Source organism: Nannobrachium achirus, assembly GCF_963921795.1.
Source record: "Nannobrachium achirus genome assembly, chromosome: 7".
Lineage (NCBI taxonomy): Eukaryota > Metazoa > Chordata > Actinopteri > Myctophiformes > Myctophidae > Nannobrachium > Nannobrachium achirus.
In genome coordinates, this window is record NC_137816.1 from 2,302,381 (window position 1) to 2,320,724 (window position 18,344).

At 42.9% G+C, this 18,344-nt stretch overlaps 1 protein-coding gene across 1 annotated transcript in view; it reads right to left on the minus strand.

The window, feature by feature from the left end:
- Nucleotides 1-18,344, minus strand: part of itga11a (integrin, alpha 11a) — a gene marked incomplete at both ends in the record, with an annotated part of 122,066 nt that overhangs the window by 16,101 nt on the left and 87,621 nt on the right. Inside the window, 5 exons of the mRNA XM_080730696.1 lie at nt 7,373-7,465; nt 11,468-11,678; nt 13,938-14,023; nt 14,522-14,632; nt 16,924-17,063. Of these exons, the coding sequence (XP_080586822.1) occupies nt 7,373-7,465; nt 11,468-11,678; nt 13,938-14,023; nt 14,522-14,632; nt 16,924-17,063 (641 nt within the window). The remainder of the gene's footprint in view (nt 1-7,372; nt 7,466-11,467; nt 11,679-13,937; nt 14,024-14,521; nt 14,633-16,923; nt 17,064-18,344) is intronic.

An 18,344-nucleotide genomic window follows, 5' to 3' on the forward strand; every position in this document is an offset into this window, starting at 1 on the left:
TGTACCCCCTCCAACTGTATATACCGGTATGTTCCCCATTTTCAACTGTTTTTATTGTATTTGTGATACTTGCTTTGGCAATGTAAACGTATGTTTTCTCATGCCAATAAAGCTCCTTTGAATTGAATTGAATTGAATTGAATTGCATGCTTGAGACGGGAGGTTTGGATTTGAACTTCATCTCTCTCTCTTGCACGCCCACATTCGCGCACACGCGCGCACACACACACACACACACACACACACACACACACACACACACACACACACACACACACACACACACACACACACACACACACACACACACACACACACACACACACACACACACAACGATGGGTTTGGAAGTCCTCAATGTCAATGGCTATAGGGCAGATTCTTGTGCCGGCATAGTTGAACATGGAAAATCAGATGCCTGAAACTTCCCTATCTCATCAGAGCCAAGTTCTTGTTCAACAAGCCACCCACACACGCGCATGTACTGTACTGTATGCGTGCACGCACGCACGCACGCACGCACGCACGCACGCACGCACGCACGCACGCACGCACGCACGCACGCACGCACGCACGCACGCACGCACGCACACACGCACACACGCACACACACACACACACACACACACACACACACACACACACACACTCAATCAATACAATACCTAGCGCACGAACAAACCAAAGAATTATGGTTTTCAGAAATGGTGCCTCTCAGCATTACCATCTCAGAACAACAGCTAACAACACTGTTTCTATACTGACGTAGAAGAACTGGCCAAGTAGAAACATTATTGTTAAATGGCTACTTTACACAGCTTGCCCCTAAGGCTCCAACTTTCCTTCAGGGTACATGGTAGTTTGACTTAGCTGGTTTGGCAGCTGCTCCGTTTGCACGAGGAGTCTTGTTTAAGTTCCGTGCCGCATTTTAAAAGGCTCTCGACCAGAACAGATCAGCCTTGTGGCCTCTGGTGCACATCCAGGATGAATGACTACGTATGAATCATTCAGTGCATTTTAAAGGGTGACTGGAGTCCACTCCACATCCACTGGTTTAGTTGCCGGGGGGAGTGATGCGGGGAAACAAAGTGATCTCGTTTTGTTGTCAAGGAGATGATCGTTATTTGTGCTAATGACGTGGTTGGGTTATATGGTGCAGGGTGGGGGATTATTGGACCGATGGCCTTGGGTCATCTTTGGGCGAGCGAGTGCATGTGTGCATGTGTGTGGGAGCTTGCGTGCGTAGTACGTGTGATGTGCATGTGTCCGTGCATGCACGGACAAGGGCATTCACGAATAGTGATTTTTAGTATTCGAATTATTCGACCTCAAAGTATTCGAATAGTCGAATATTCGACAGGACAGGCCAGGCCAAACTGTCAAATATTAAGTAAGCAAGAGGCGAACATTGTGAAAATAGCCGATCTACATGCTCACAGTTGCGAGGCGTTGTGAGCATGTAGCTCGGCTATTTTCACAATATATTTATCTACGGAACCGAGTCACATTAAATGTAATACCTACAATTCCAAGTTCTTGTCAGCGTGGGGGTCCCCAGTTCAAATATGTTTATTTTGGGGGTCACAGCCTAAAAAGGTTTGAGAACCCCTGGTATAGAGCATTAACAAATTCACCCACCAGGGGCATTGACAACTCATTCTTATGACCTCCTATCTAGCCAAGCTTTATAAACTATACATTTTTTAAAGAGAAAACAATAAAATAAAATAAGCGAATATTTGACTTCGGTGAACAACGTCGAATAGTGACTTTGATATTCGAATGTTCGAATATTCGAATATTTGGTGAATGCCCTAGCTAGCACGGACATGTATTTGCATGCCTGTATGTCACGGTGTGATTGTTCGCATGAATGTGTTCCCTCGCCTAGATCACTTTATTATCCACAACATCTTAGATGCCTTTCTTTTATTCCTTGTTTTAAGATTAGTTTATGGCTTTTCTGCCTTTCTTGATAGTTTTCAATGAAGCTGGACAGGAAAGAAAGAGAGAGAGACGGGGAGAGACACGCAGGAAAGGTCATGGGGAACGGGTCTTGAACCCGAGAGCCTAAGTGCCCGGACCACTAGACCAGCGAGCCCTAGATGCCTTTCTTAACACTTATGTAGCCATGATTTTTTTCTCCTCAATGGGCCACGTTGCCATGGTTACCATAGACTTCCATGTAATTGCGCAATTGTGTAAAAAGTGCACGCCCATGCCTAGATGATGCACCACGTGTGTGCAGGCTGTTCACAGCTTTCAAACAAAAAAATCCGCTTGGAAATCCGTTCAGGCATTCATGATTTATAGGTCATTATGTTTTCTTCAGATGCCAACAAACATGGCTGCCATGTTTGAAAGAATGGGTTGGTATGGGGGTTAAACATGCAATTTCGCGATCGCGATCATGCCTAATACATTTCTGGAGGTCCAAAAAACATTTTTGAAAAAAAAAAATTGAAAAAAAAAATATTTTTTCTTCAAAAACGGCCCAAACTCGGGAAACTCGGGGTTGGCACAGCATTGGTACCAATACAAACTCGGGAAACTCGGGGTTGGCACAGCATTGGTACCAATACAAACTCGGGAAACTCGGGGTTGGCACAGCATTGGTACCAATACAAACTCGGGAAACTCGGGGTTGGCACCACATGTGTTAATGGCGGGGCGACAATAACAACAGTCTGTTGGATTGGACAGCAGTGGCCAGGCAATAGTGGTTACATTATAATAGCAATAGTTGTCAAACCGTGAGCCATCAATGTCCCCCTCCTAGTTAATTCCATCAACGTTTTCTGATAAACTGAAACTTGAGGCACTCTAAAATATAATAGGCCTATACTTTAAAATGTAAAGTCAAAAAATACATATTACAGACATGACACAAAAGATTGAGGATATGCCAGAGAAGTGGAAAATAAATCATCCATAACAGAGTTCCAAGTTGGTCACAATATTATTTTGTCATATTATAGACAATATAGTCAGGAAGGGAAGGGGGGGGGGGGGGGGGGGGGGGGGGATAAAAGAAAAAATAAGGAAAAAAAATGTGCTCCTTGTTAAAATATCGTCATTGTCGGGTGGAAACCTCGTATCTCCAAGTTTCAAATGTGTACGTTCTTTCGCAAAGCAAAGCCCTGCTTCATCATACAAGGCCGTCGCACAAAAGTAGTGAAAACAGCCGATCTACAAGCACACAACGCCTCGCACCTCGGCTGTTTTCACTAGTTTTAATCATTTTTAAAACGATAAATGCAAAACAAACGGTTTTGGACATACAAGGTTTCCACCCGACAACGACGATATGGTATTTGTTTATCAATACATGTTTGAGAGAATATTAATGTGAGATTAAATGTGTACAAGGCAGGCTACTCTTTTCTAAATGGTTAAACTGTTATGCTGCTCTCTGGATGCAATCAATGCACACATCATGTCACACTTCCCCTGAGGACTGTAATAAAAATGAAGAGGTCTTGAGGTTTTAAGAGCACTTAGGAGACATAAGTGCTGGATGAAAAAGAAAAGAGGGATTACAGGGAATGGAGTTTCCATGTTAATATGATAGGCTGTGTGCTCCTGGCCTGAATGCCATACACAGATCTGTGAATAACAGGCACGTGCACAGTCACTTAGAGTAAAGGGGACTTTAGCCCCTGCACTTTTACCCGTCTGTAAAAAGTGCCCTCTCCAGACCATGAAGTAAGCCATTTACCATGAGAGGGAGTAGGTTGTTGGCTGATTTACCACTGTTTCAGGGTTGTGGCACGAGGCGAAGTGCTACCACTTCTACCATATAAATGAAAGAAAACACAGTTGTAACTTGCATTGATCTTGGAAAAGTTACAGGGGTCCATGAGCCAACTCAAGGTTGTTGACTGATTTACCACTGTGTTAAGCCAATCAGAATCCAGTATCTGAACATGTGACCATAAAAAGTGGTAGAATGCTGTTTTTACTATGGTGAAAGAAATGCAAATGCCCTCTTTCCATGCATGCCATACGTGAAGGGCTGAAGGCAGCATTCAAGAGAATTTGCCTTGTCCAAACTCTCCTGAACTTGAATGCAGGATCTTATGTTGAAAGAATTGCCCTCTCTGTGTAGAAATCCATGCTGTTACGCCACATCTCCAGTATTGGCTTGATTATGCTTAGTTTAGTGTGGTGGTGGTGAAAACACCAAAAGGCCCTTTTAGAAATGTCAGCCCTTGCCTCTCTAACATTCACTGCACGTCCCTGGTAAATAATGATGAGTCATGCCTTGACGGATGAAAAAGCAACCAAGAGGTTTGATGAGGGCAGGATTTACTCGAGCTAGATGCAGTCATTTGGGAAAAGTTTTAAATAGTTTAATTAATACAATATTATTCAACGGTCTAAACAGCCAGTCAGTCTATTCTAGACAGTGATCCTTAAAGCTATACTGTGTAAGTTGCTAAACTAGTGGTCAGTAGCGGTATTGCTTTTTTCGGCCGTTTTTCGCCCGGAGTCGTCGCGGACCACCACCGCGGACCACCGGAGCGGCGCCGCAAACCACCGCGACCGATACGAATCCGTGGAGGGGTAGAACGTAATTTTCTGGACAGGATTTGGGGATTAAGAGGTTAAGAATCCTTCACCATCGTAAACACTGTAGCTGAGGGAGGCTACTTCCTGAAGAGACGGCAGATACGCTGTGATTGGCCGGTAGTGTATCATGTGTGTATGATCCACGATGTGATTGGCCAACGTACACACAACGTATACGGATGATGCAGATGACGTAATTTTGCCGGGAAATCCCGCCCCTGTCACGGCTAAGTAGAAAACATAAAGAAAAGGCTTTTGGGGCTGAAATTAACGGAGTGGGGGTTCTAAAACTTTAGCGATTTAATAGTTAGGACAATTTTAGGATATGTTTTATAAAAAAAGTTACATAGTATAACTTTAAGACTAATTTACACTTTGTTTACCGACCATGTTGTAGAAAAGCAAGTAAGCAAGTGCAACACTTGTTGTCGTTGAAAATACGTGCTGTTTGTTGGACGACACGGCCTGTCAACAAAGGATGGATTACTGGTGAATCTGGTTGAGTGCAGAGCGTTCTGTACATGACAGTCACCACAAATACTGGGATTATCATCACATAGCAGAACTAATATGGGTCTCTGTGGATGGCCTGTGGTTCTTATTAACCATGCTGGTCTGTCGGTTCTTAAACTGATCATTATTAACCATGGTCCCCTATAGCAGGGGTTTTCAAAGTGGGTGACGGGGCACCCTGGGGTGCCGTGACGGCAGTCCAGGGGTGCCGCGAGATCATTTGATAATATTTGGAATTTTTTGGACACTTGAAGAAATATTTAGTATCATTTTAAACTTGAAGTACAAAGTTATTTTCAGTCAGTTCTAACCAAAATGGCTATTATCTCAACGTTTTCCTCGCAACACTAAAATATCGTCACTGTCAGGCAGAAACCTCTGTCACACAAAACTAGGGAAAACAGCCGATCTACAAGCACACAACGCCTCGCAATGCGAGGCATTGTGTGCTTGTAGATCTGCTGTTTTCACTAGTTTAGTACATATTTTAGATGATAAATACAAAACGAACGGTTTTGGACATACAAGGTTTCCACCTGACAACGACGATATGCTATAAATTTAAGGTGCTGGGAGTGAAAATTATAATGTAGGGGTGCCTCGGATTAAAACAAATATTCATGGGGTGCCCTGAGACAAAAAAGTTTGGGAACCCCTGCTCTATAGAAATAAATCCCTCGTCCCACATGTGTCTAAATGGATATTTTTAAACAATTTCATTATCATTTTTGAATGTTTGTGGTTGCAATTAACTCATTATGTTGTGTAAATGTAAATTACATCATACCAAACCATTAGGGGCTCCACTGTATCAACAGGCCTACATCAACATGGTAGTCTACTGTGTGCTGAGTGATGGCAATGCTCCATATTCAGAATGTGACCAAAAAATAGTATAGTAAGCTATAGTAAAAATAGAAAGTGAATTTTCTTTTTACCTTTCTTAAATATATTTTTGGGGTCTTTTTGGGCTTTTTTTTTTACAGTAGAGACAGACAGGAAACGGGGAGAGAGAGAAGAGGAGAGACATGCAGCGTCGAATAAGGAACTCGAAACCACAATGTGCTGCCAGGCTAAAGGAGCCGCTAGGCCAGCAGCAGTGTTGGGTATTGTTACTTTGTATCGTTACTGCCTTTAAAAACTAATCTGTTACCCAATCTATCCTTTATTCCTTTCACCAAGTAAATCCAAAAATAGTGTGAATCCTTCCACAGCCTTACTAAAGGGCTTCTCTCAAGCCCTGCCATGCTGTGCGTGACTGTAAATTAATGTAAACAAGACGCGCACAAAGTTCTCCTTATGTCGCTGATAGTCAAATGACCGCGGCCCGCGGGTAACCCCAAGTTACACCAAATTTCGTAACCTGTCTCGTAACCTGTTTCGTAACCTGTCTTAAAGGGGAAGAACTATGTCATTAATATAACTTAGAGGAGTTGTGTGGAAATAGAAAAAAAGTTCCCCCCCTTCTGTGTTGCCTAGAACTGGAAGATTGATTTTGGGGTTTGTATTGTAAAGTACAACGGTGTGATGTCATCAAGTTGTACTTTACAATACAAACTCCAAAATCAATCCTCCAGTTCTAGGCAACACAGAAGGGGGAACCTTTTTTCTATTTCCACACAACTCCTCTAAGGTACAGTATATTAATGACATATAGTTCAATATCGAAAATGGGTGGTCTTCCCCTTTAAACTGTAGAATGACTAGGCAACCACCACAGGCTGGCAACACATTTCTGGTCGGTCACCCTTTTCCTTTTCCGTGTAAAAATGCGGGCCATGCTGCCTGCTCAGGCTCCTCCTCTGACAGAGGAGAAGAGCTCATTCAGGAAACCGCAGTACGTGTCAGATGGATTATTTTCCTTTATGGCAACAGAAAGAACAGGGAATTATAGGTCTTAAATACCTAATTAACACTGTTATTTTTCGGAAAATGTAACTGGTAACGATCCTACTAAATTGCAAATGTAACTCGTTAAGTTTCTCCGTTGCCACCAAACCTAACGTCGCTACGTAACGTCGTTAGTTATAGCGCCGTTACACCCACCACTGGCCAGCAGTATGTAGCCTGGGGTTCCAGACCTCAACACCACCCCCTGTTGGTGGTGGTGCGAAGTGTGTGAAAGAGGCTGCGCTAAGCAGCAGTATGGGCCTAAGTTAACATTATTGCTGTGATTGGACATTTAATGGCACAACCTGACTGGACGCCCACAAATGTGACAGTGGAGTGTTCCTTTAACATGAAATGGTTTCTCAGTGTGAGCTCTGTAATTGGTTCGTTAACTCACCTGAGCCTTGGCTCTCATAAATGGCGCGCTGACGTTGCACATCCTCCGCAGCCTGTCCTCGGTCCGACACTCTATCTTGATGTCTGAGTTGTCCTGGATTGAGAAGAATAAACATACTCACTCACTGATACTTAGAATGAAACCTATTTTGTCATGTTTTGTACATCTGCAACGTAATAAAAGGCACGTGGATGACATTTCTGCAGAAAGCACAATCAGAGAATTACCGTCTCATTGCGACCGTCAGGTCGCAGTTACTATCAAAACCCCCACCGGCTGTCAGTCAGTCTGTCAGTCAGTCTGTCTGTCACGCCACGTCACACTTTTGCCCTACTCATATCTCCGCCACCGTTGCCCCTATCCCATGCCAAACTTTGCAGACACACTCCTTGGATGGCAACTCACAACCCCTCATTTCTCACATGGCCCTCTTCTAGCGCCACCATTAGGCAGATTTTTTGCAAAACACATTTTTGGACACTGCTCCTACAGACTTTGGCCTAAAATCACGCAAAGCGGTACAGTATCTCTAAAGTCATGTCATCAACATGGATCGGTCCCATTTCGCATATTCCCTCCTGATTGGCTACGATTGCCTTCTAAAGTGTGTGTATGCGACCTGATGGTCGCTTATCTCCCGATTAGGGAGTCTTACTGGTTAACCTTTTAACTGAAGTTATCTCGGTTGTAAGGCCAGATATCTTGGACAATAGCATGTCCAATCAAGACAGGATTGTTCATGCTTCAATTAACACATTGGCCGCCATTTTAACATTGACTGTATGGCTCCCCTGCCATTTTGTTTAATGAAAAAATTGATATATTTTTTTTATATTGACATTTTTCCTAAATTCTGTGTTTTTTCGAAAATGTTCCGTACCGTACCTGACATGAAAGAAGACAAGCTCTAGTCTCATCAAAAAATAAAGAAATTGAATAAAAAGCTTTTTTTTCTATAGTTGTAGCCATCTCAAAATAGCCATTTTTGACCAAAATCCAGCTATATTTGAAATAACAGGAGTTATTCACCTTTTTGTGATTGATGGCTTTTCGAGCGAATAACTCTGTTGATATTTGTATTTATGGCGTCAGGCACTTATCAGATAAGTGTACTAGTGTAATAAGTGTAATTGTGTAATAGGGCAATAACTGGAATAGTGTAATAGGGCTGTAATAGGTCACCTCTTGCCCTTAGGGCGTCTTACTGACTTCACACAAATAGAAATAAGCTTTTTACCTTTTATTCAGCATTCAAGTGTTTTATTTTGCACAGATCACACACGCACGCACGCACGCACGCACGCACGCACGCACGCACGCACGCACACACACACACACACACACACACACACACACACACACACACACACACACACACACACACACACACACACACACACACACACACACACACACACATAACTTTATATAAGGCCTATGTGTATAACTGTAAATATGTTCCCCATATTCAACTTTTTTATTTATTTGTGGCACTTGCTTTGGCGATGTAAACGTAGCCTATGTTTTCTCATGCCAAAGCAAAGCCCTGCTTCATCATACAAGACTGTCGCACAAAATAGCAGAGTAACTTCATTGCTATCAGTTCTCTATATGTCGTTGTTGGGTGGAAACCTTGTATGTCCAAAACCGTTCGTTTTGTATTTATCATCTATAAAATGTACTAAACTAGTGAAAACAGCCGATCTACAAGCACACAACGCCGGCGTTGTGTGCTTGTAGATCTGCTGTTTTCACTAGTTTAGTACATTTTATAGATGATAAATACAAAACGAACGGTTTTGGACATACAAGGTTTCCACCCGACAACTAGAGAACTGATAGCAATAAAGTTACTCTGCTTGTTGGTGATCCGGCCTGGGTCTGTACCGGATGCGGAGACGTTTCTTGCGTGCATGTGAATGTTACATAACCGGATACAGTAGGCGGGCTTTAGAACGGAACAGACTGCAGCGATCACACAGACACCCACGCCCTCCTTCAAGCTGCAAGCACTCCAAGCAGTTGTTGCGCGGCGCGCCTCAAACACGAGCACATGCGCGATTGCGCGTGCACGCCATAGGGAGGACGCACGCTGCTGCTGCTGCTGCAGAACAACAACAGTATAGTTTAGGTTAGGATGTAAACCACAACAGTAAACTTACTGACAATGACGATCGCCGTGTTTGAGTTTCTTCCTGTTGGATTCCACTCGGTCGCGACGTGTTGTAGATCTGCTATTTTCACTACTTTTCTTTTGTTACACCGCTGGTAGTTTGGACGCAACCTTCTTGTGAGAACTGGAATATAATACTCCTCATCAGCCTCCATGGTCACGCTTGGATGCAAGGCGTTGTGTGCTTGCATATCTGCTATTTTCAGCAGTTTTGTTACATACCGATGGAAGTTATATGGACGCGACGCGTTGCTTTTCTTCAATGGTTGCCTGACTTGAGGAGTCCGCCGGGGGAGGGGGGATATTTTCTCCTCTCCACTCCCGTAGCAGGGCTTGAAGATCGGTTGGTGCTCGACTGGACCGGCCAACGGCGCTGCATCTTGTCCAGTAGGTGATTGTGTTGTTTGTAACCTCGCCTCACCAGGCTTTATATATGTGTGTTTGTAGTGGGCTGAGGATCTGTTCCAACTGGGTGTCGGACCAAATGATGGGCCCTGGGTACAAGGATTCACTGCGGGCCCCCCATGAATTTTCTTGGGTGATTTCAAAAATAGATATATACAAGCTCACAGCATGGCACCGAGTGTCGCGCTACAAGCTTGTAGATCTGCTATTTTTCAATAGCAAAAGTATAAAATAATGAAGCCCCTTCCACCTTGGGCCCTAGTAACTCAGACTCAGTCCCACTTTTCCCTTGTGAGTTGTGACGCTCCTGCTCTGATCTTGTTGTCTGACTGGGCCTGGGACATAATATTTTGTCGTGGAGACTTTGGGGGTTATGAAGGTGTGTGTTCTGTTGGCCCATGTGGCAGGTTATGGCTTTCCAAGTGAACATTTTACTGGATTTTGTTTGATTTGTGCATGGTCTCAGATCCAGCTGCTCCGTTTCGCTTCTGCGAGCCCTTGCACCAGGCATGTACACACATAGACATCAAAGGGGGCTTGAGCCCCTGCCCCTGAGGGCTGCATTCAATAGAATTGTCCACCAAAAGGCCCCTTTAGAAATGTCAGCCCCTGCCTCTCTAAATATTCTCTGCACATCCCTGCCCCACATCCCTCTACATGCGTGTGCCCAGTGTGTCGCTGATTTCACTCTGCGGGCTGCAGGCTGCCACTCTAAATGCATTCACTGTGGTTTATTGAGAGTTTTATTCATTTTTATTGAGATTTATACATTATTACACTCTTGTTTTCAAACACACTTACTTTGATGAGTGATATCTTTGGTTCCCTTTAAGTGAGAAACCCCAAACTTTGTCACGGGCTAATTAAGAGTCTAATTAAACATTACATTATATAAAAGCAAATTCTCGGGACTATCGGGCCTGGCGGGGAACGACATTTAAAATGTCTCGGGACTATCGGGGGAGGCGGGGAATGAGTTAACATCACAATATATAATACAAATGGTAAGACGGAATTCATTTCCCATTAATTAAATCGCGTAAGTGCAACCACACTTGCAATTTCCCAGTAGGGCTGTCACGATTATGAGTGTGTGTTTTGGTCGTTGACAATTACATTTCTGTTATGGGTTTTAGGCTTTGAAGTTGCAAATGGTAGATATGACACATAACCTAAATATACAAAGAAATTACTGACATATTATTTGAGAACTTTATACTTAAAAAAGAACATTGATAGTGGAAATAGCCGATCTACAAGCTCACAACGCGTCGCGATGCGACGCGTTGTGAGTTTGTAGATCTGCTATTTCCACTTTTTTTTTTACTTAAAAAAATATATATGAACATTTTTCAACATGGAAACGATTATGGAAAAATAATCGCGATTATGTCAAATAATCGCGATTAGACAATTATGTAATAATTGTGACAGCCCTATTTCCCAGGATTGCATCTTTCTAGTCATTATGCACTGATGATGTTGCATGGCATCACATTACACTGGCCATAGCCTACCTTGACAATGAGGCTGGAGAAGCGTAGGTTGGGCGTGTAGGAGATGTTGAGGCGGGCTCCGTAGGCGTTCTCTCCTCTGTTGTCCAGTCTGACGTCCACCACCATCCTCCTTCTGTTCACCTCCAGGACCCTCTCGGACCCCTCCGGCCCCCCTTCGCTCGGACCACGGCAGAATGCACCGTGGGAGTGGACAGGCTGTCCACAGAACTGACTGGGAGAGAGAGATGGACAACCGTGAACACTCAGATTAATGAGGGTGGTGTGGTTTTGGTTTTCCTCAGGTGAGTGTGTGCCAATGTTCATTGCTCGACTAACCTATGATGCTCTTTCAAGAGACAACTAACAAAGTTTTTATTAACACATTTAAGTGGTTAGCCACTGGTTGTAAGTTAGGGATGTGGTTGGTTGTATGTGGATATCGGTATGTTGGGTGTATGTTATACAGTACGTTATATGTACCATTCCTATTTATTTATCTCCTACTTAAGTGTTTACGGATAATAGTAGTCTTTATAGTAGACGACTAAATGCAGAATAGCTATATAGCTATACTTATTATTATTATTATCTCTTATTCTTATTTAGAAACATGATTCTAAGCTTGAAGGATAGCTTTTAGGAAGGCCACTCAACAAGCCCTTTGGTTTCTTTTTGGCCTTTCCGGCACATCTTGTTTTGATTTTGTACTTTGTACGTTTATTTCTTTATAATGTATTATTTTTGTGTTTGTTTCTTTGTTTTATTTCATATGTTTTAAAAATGTGCAAATAAAAAACCTAAACCTAAACCTAAATGATGACTAAAACTAAAGGGAAGCACACACCGGCCCTGGGCGGCTACGCAGTGTCGCGTCGCAGTATTGACGCGTGTGAAGTGCCGCGCATAAACACCGACTGGATGCGGCGCGCTGCCGCGTGGCGCATCCATTTCCCCTTGTGGGAAAAACATTTTCCCCGCGCGGGAGGGCCTAGAAATAGAACAGTGGCATATCGGCGCGGCGGGTGAGAAGGCAGACCCCGCGCCTGCGCACGTCCGACGCCGCCGGTGTGGGTTAGTTCATTGAAAATAATGGGAGGCAGCTGTTTTGAGACTAAATATAATTGATAATTTCACCAACAAATAAAAACTAGACTGAATGTTAGGGAGGGACTAATGGAGAAGAGACATGTCATGTTTGGTGTAAGTAACAAACTATATATTGTCTGTGTCGGGTGGAAACCTCATATTATAGGCCTACATTATATATCATATATTATATGTCCAAAACTGTTACTTTTCGGCATTCAAATTCAACAACATCAAAAGTAGCAGATCTACAAGACAAAAACGCTTTCAAGCTTGTGGATCTGATACTTTTGATGCTTTTGTGTGACGCTGTAGTATGAGTAAGTGGTGTGTTTATTTTTTTATTTTTTATGAAATAGATCATACATGGCCCTTAGGCTAATATCGGAATACTGATATATACATTTATTTCAGCTGTTACATTACATCGGTGGCGCAGCCCCCCCACCGTTGCATATCAGTGGAGAGGAAGTAGAGTTTGTTACTTCCTTTAACTACCTCGGGTCCATCATAACTAATAACGGCAACATATCACCAGAAATAAACCGGAGACGTGCCTTGGCAGCCAGTGCAATGAAAACACTCTGGAAACCATTGTGGAGACACCACTCCATCTCAAGAGAGACCAAATTAAGGATTTACAACACCTCAGTCCTCTCCATCCTCCTTTATGGAGCAGAAACCTGGCCTCTCAATAAGACCCTGGCTGCCAGAATAGATGGCTTTGATACCAGAGCGCTGCGCTCAATAGAGGGGATAAAATGGCAAGATAAGGTCTCCAACATTACGCTGAGGGAACGCACTCAACAGCCCCCCGCGTCCCATCTGGCAGCACAGCGCCGCATGCGCTGGTACGGCCACGTCAAAAGACTCCCTCCTGATCACCCTACTCACGCTATCCTCCACTTCCAACCAAAAGACGCTGGATGGAAACGCCCCCGCGGTGCCCCCCGCACGCGATGGATTGATGCCGTCACCAGGGACCTACACCAAATGGGCCTGTCGCTGGATGAAGCCGAGTCCCTAGCACAGGACCGACCCAAATGGTGAAGACTGGTGTATATTAGTAGCTTAATGACTAGTAAGTATAGTAATATTCAAATGTATTTTTTTTTATGTCTAATGTAGGTATTTTTATTTAGGTTCATAGAGAATTAAAAAATAACAAAAAATAATTCAGGATTTGAATTCAAAAGCTGCGATGCGTTTTGAGCTTGTAGATCTGCTATTTTTGCTTCTTTTGTATGAGATACTAGAATGACAAAGTAGGACGTAGCAATATGCAATGTGGCCCTCAGGAGTGAAGGTGGAAATATAGTGGCCCTCGCCATCATAAAAGTTGCCCACCCCTGAAATAGATACATCATTTGAAGTTGTGTGTTGTGATGAATGGATGTGTACCTACTTCCGAGTCATTAGGTCTGTAACGCTCTGCAGTGATAGGTCTGGTATGCAGCGGTCATCCTCGTCACAGCCATTCCAGAAGGGCAGCTAGATGTTGGCATTTTAAAAAAAACATATAACAGTCATTGTGGTATTGATTAATTTAATGTATTAGTAGATGCAACTTGTCACCCTCTGCAAGGGGGTTGACAGACATCACCACCTGTTCTTCCCTGACAAACTCCTCTCCTTGACAAAACTATTGTGGATGACATCTAGGCTACAATAGAGAATGAAGTTGGATTCCTGATATTGCTGTCTTGCATCTTCCTGATCTGTTTAATTTACTTATAGTAACATCGAGAACTGCCAGTACAAAGTGCAACAAAATAAGTAGCGTTAATTGGTGAATAAATATGTGTGTGTGTGTGTGTGTGTGTGTGTGTGCGCGTGTGTATGTGAGTGTGTGTGAGTGAGAGAGTGAAAAGGGTAGGCTAGGGCTAGGCTATTTTCTCAGAATCACATCATTCACAGTAGCTCATGAACAACTTAACATAACGAAGGAAAGAGGAAATGCCAACTGATCAGTGGTCAGGTCTGTCTCACCTCCGTCCTGACGACGGTGGGCCAGCTGTCATCCAGCATCGGCCCATGCACAGCATCCTGCATGCCCGCTTGGACCGAAAACACAATGGGCCTCACGTAGTCTGTGGTCTCCTGTAGTACAGCGTTGTACAGGATTACACCCAAGAAGAAAAAGAAGAGGACGAAGAAGAAGAAGAAGCAGAGGAAGAGGAAGAAGAAGAAGATTAACATTTAGAACAGGTACACATTATTGTGTATCATTATTTTATGCTTTAACTATTGAAAAATAGCAGATATACAAGCTCACAGCGCGGCACCGAGTGCCGCGCTGCGAGCTTGTAGATCTGCAATTTTTGAAAAATCATGAAAATTAGAATTTTGACCCGATTCTATAAGTGTCTTTTGAATCCTTCTAAGGTTTTTTTTTAAAAACCTATGTTTCTATGTCAGCATGACTCAGCAATCTGGCTTAGCCATCGTCAAAGAAAAGGTCCTTTTCACTTGACTGGAGCTCAGTTAGTCTGTTCTTGACTACTATGTCAGAGACTCCTATATCAGTGGTTCTCAAACGTTTTCATGTGAAGGACCCCCAAACTGATATTTATTTGGCCACGGACCCGCATCTCAAAATATCTAGTTCCAGGGACCCTCCAGAAGCAAAATTTTAGTTACAAATGTTCGCTTTGAAAATATATAGTCAAAGATTTGCCCACATTTTCACGACTTTAAAAAAAATAGCAGATCTACAAGCTCGCAGCGCGGCACTCGGTGCCGCGCTGTGAGCTTGTATATCTGCTATTTTTCAACAGCTAAAGCATTCAATAATTCTAGGCCTAAATGGGGTAAAGATGTTTTTTAGGGGTCTTTTATGCCTTTGTTGATAGGACAGTAGACTGACAGGAAATGGGGGGAGAGATGGGGAGTGACACATAGCAAAGGTCATCCGGCTCGGGAATCGAACCGGCGACGCCGCCAGGCATCCATGCCTATGTGGCAATGCCTAAGTGGTATGCGCCCGGACCAGTAGGCAGGCGAGCGCCCGAAAAAGAAGATTAACACATTATGTGTGTTGTTATATGTCCCTCCAAGATACATGCATCACTTCATTTCCATCAACCCGTTTTTTGCACATTTTGGATTTTGTGCATAAATCCCTGAATGGAAATCCTTGAAAATAGGAATATAATATAAATCGAAATATCTTGCAAAAAACACTTTTGCGCTTGAAGGGGGTGAATTTTGGGGACTTATCGAAAAAAAAATGAAACGCGCAAATGGGGGATGGAAACACTGTCTTGCACACTAGGTTTGGAGAGCATTGAACTTGCATGATTTTGCAAAGATCATAGCTTAATATTTTGTAATATAATTAGTAGGTTATTATAAGTAGGCCTATTGTTACTACAAGTAGAAGAAGCCACATGGTGACAATTTAATAACCAAACGCATTTTCGAACGCATAGTCCACATTTCAACCAGCAGAATAAATAATGACAGCTGTAATGACGTGTTCTATAAAGTACACGTTAAGTAAGGGATAATGAATGGCTCCGTGGTGAATGGCGATATATAACAGACCGACGGACTGATAACTTTATCAGGACGAAGGGATGTTATATATCGTCATTCACCAAGGAGCCATTCATTATCCCGCTTACTCATTCTGTGCCAAATGCCAAAATGGCTCCAAGGTAGATGTGCCACGATTTTGTATGTTTTTCTTTACTATGCAATGAAAAAAATGGTTTTTTTTATGATTCCCCACAGAAACAGACACAGTTGTTGTGATTCAGTGGCAAAAAGAATTTTGTCAATCAGACAAATGGTTCCAGAGATAGAGCTGTTTGAATGGAAAAAAAAGTGTCCATCCACTAGAATGAACACACATGAACACACATTTTCTCAATCAGCTAAACGAGGGAGCGAACACACAAACCGGCTACTAAATAAAATGTATAATTTGACTCAAAACTAAAAACAAAACAAAGTATTTCCTTGTTTACAGACGTCTGGAAGTGTTCCACAAGTGCCGCGCTGGGCGTCCCCCCAGCGCGACACGGTCGCCTTGGAAAACAAGGAAGTGCTGATTAGATAGAATCCATTTTCTGATACTACGTCGTCTATTTCTCGCTTAAAACATTTTTATAAACATTCTTGAGAGCAACGTTTAGTTCTAAATGTCGCTGTGTGTTTGTTTACATGGCTGACATGTTGGATACGGCACAAGATTGAAGATTCACGCAGTGCAGCTGGACTGCAGCAGGTGCTCTGAGTCTTTGATTAGGCAGCGGTCTGTTATCGGGGAATATCAGACCTCTGATTTCAGCGATTGACCAATCAGAATCAAGCATTCAAACAAGCCGGGTAATACTATAAGATATTAATAAGATCATCTCTCATGGTAATGTGTGACATGGACTCACTATGACATGGAAATAGATGTGTTCACAGGTCTCTTCGCCGGGCAGTAGAGTCAGGTTCTGAAGCTGTAGCTTTTCAGGGTTGTCCATGATGGCTCGAGGGTTGAAGCGGCGCTCCGCAGTTGACATGTTGTATTTGATCGCTAGTGGACAGTAGGCAGACAAAGTCACAATCTGTAAAGATCCTATTCTTATGTGTCAATGTGCTCCTTAATTTGTAAAAAAAGAAAAAAAAAAAAATCTGCAATGGATTCCAGGCTTATTGACTAGGCCAGGGGTCTTCAACAGGGGGTCCGGGACCCCTAGGGGATCCTCAGAGGTACTACAGGGGGTCCTCCAAATCTTTGAGTGGTAGAAACTTTTTTTTCTCCTTTTTTATATTAACCACTTGAACCCTAGCATCCATATTCTGAGAACTTTAGCCAAAAATAGCCGATCTACAAGCGTAGATCGGCCATTTTCGGCAAAGAGCTTTGGCGTAGAGGGGAAAAAGAGCAGACTAAGTACATAGTGAAAGGTCAACTTTATTACATTTTGACGGTTCAAGTCGTTAAATATCTGAAAACACAAATTGCCATGAATCCAAAACACACTGATGATTGTGCTGTCAAACAATGACACTATATGGAATCTATGAACAGGTTGTGGGGGTCCCTGCTTCATCTCTCTCTCAACTAAGGGGTCCTTGGACTGAAAACGATGAAGATCCCTGGACAAGGCTATGTGTGGTAACAGCCTGTTTGGCATTACTGCGCTTGATAATATTCAATCTGGACATAATGACAAATGTGTAACAAACAAAACCAGGAGTCTGACAGCAATTATTGTGCCCACTTCAAACCGTTCCTTGAAGTCAGCATTTTTATTCTGTGACTTGATTGAATTAAGTATTTGAAAGAATGAAGTTTTAAATGCAAAGAGAGCGCAGGCCTGCTGGCTTTTGAAGTGATTTCCAACCTACGCTAGGGCCTTCACCAAATATTCGAATATTCGAATATCAAAGTCACTATTCGACGTTGTTCACCAAAGTCGAATATTCGCTTATTTTTATGTTTTTATTGTTTTCTCTTTAAATCATATATAGTTTATAAAGCTTGGCTAGATAGGAAGTCATAAGAATGAGTTGTCAATGCCCCTGGTGGATGAATTTGTTAATGCTCTATACCAGGGCTTCTCAAACCTTTTTAGGCCGTGACCCCCAAAATAAACATATTTGAACTGGGGACCCCCACCCTGACAAGCACTTGAAATTGTAGGTATTACATTTAATGTGACTCGGTTCTGCAGATAAATATTGTGAAAATAGCAGATCTACATGCTCACAACGCCTCGCAACTTCATTGCGTGGAGAAATGTCTATTGTATAAAAACAGACCGTGAGAATTGAGAATACAATGGTAGTGTCATTATGGTGCCTCCTCGGA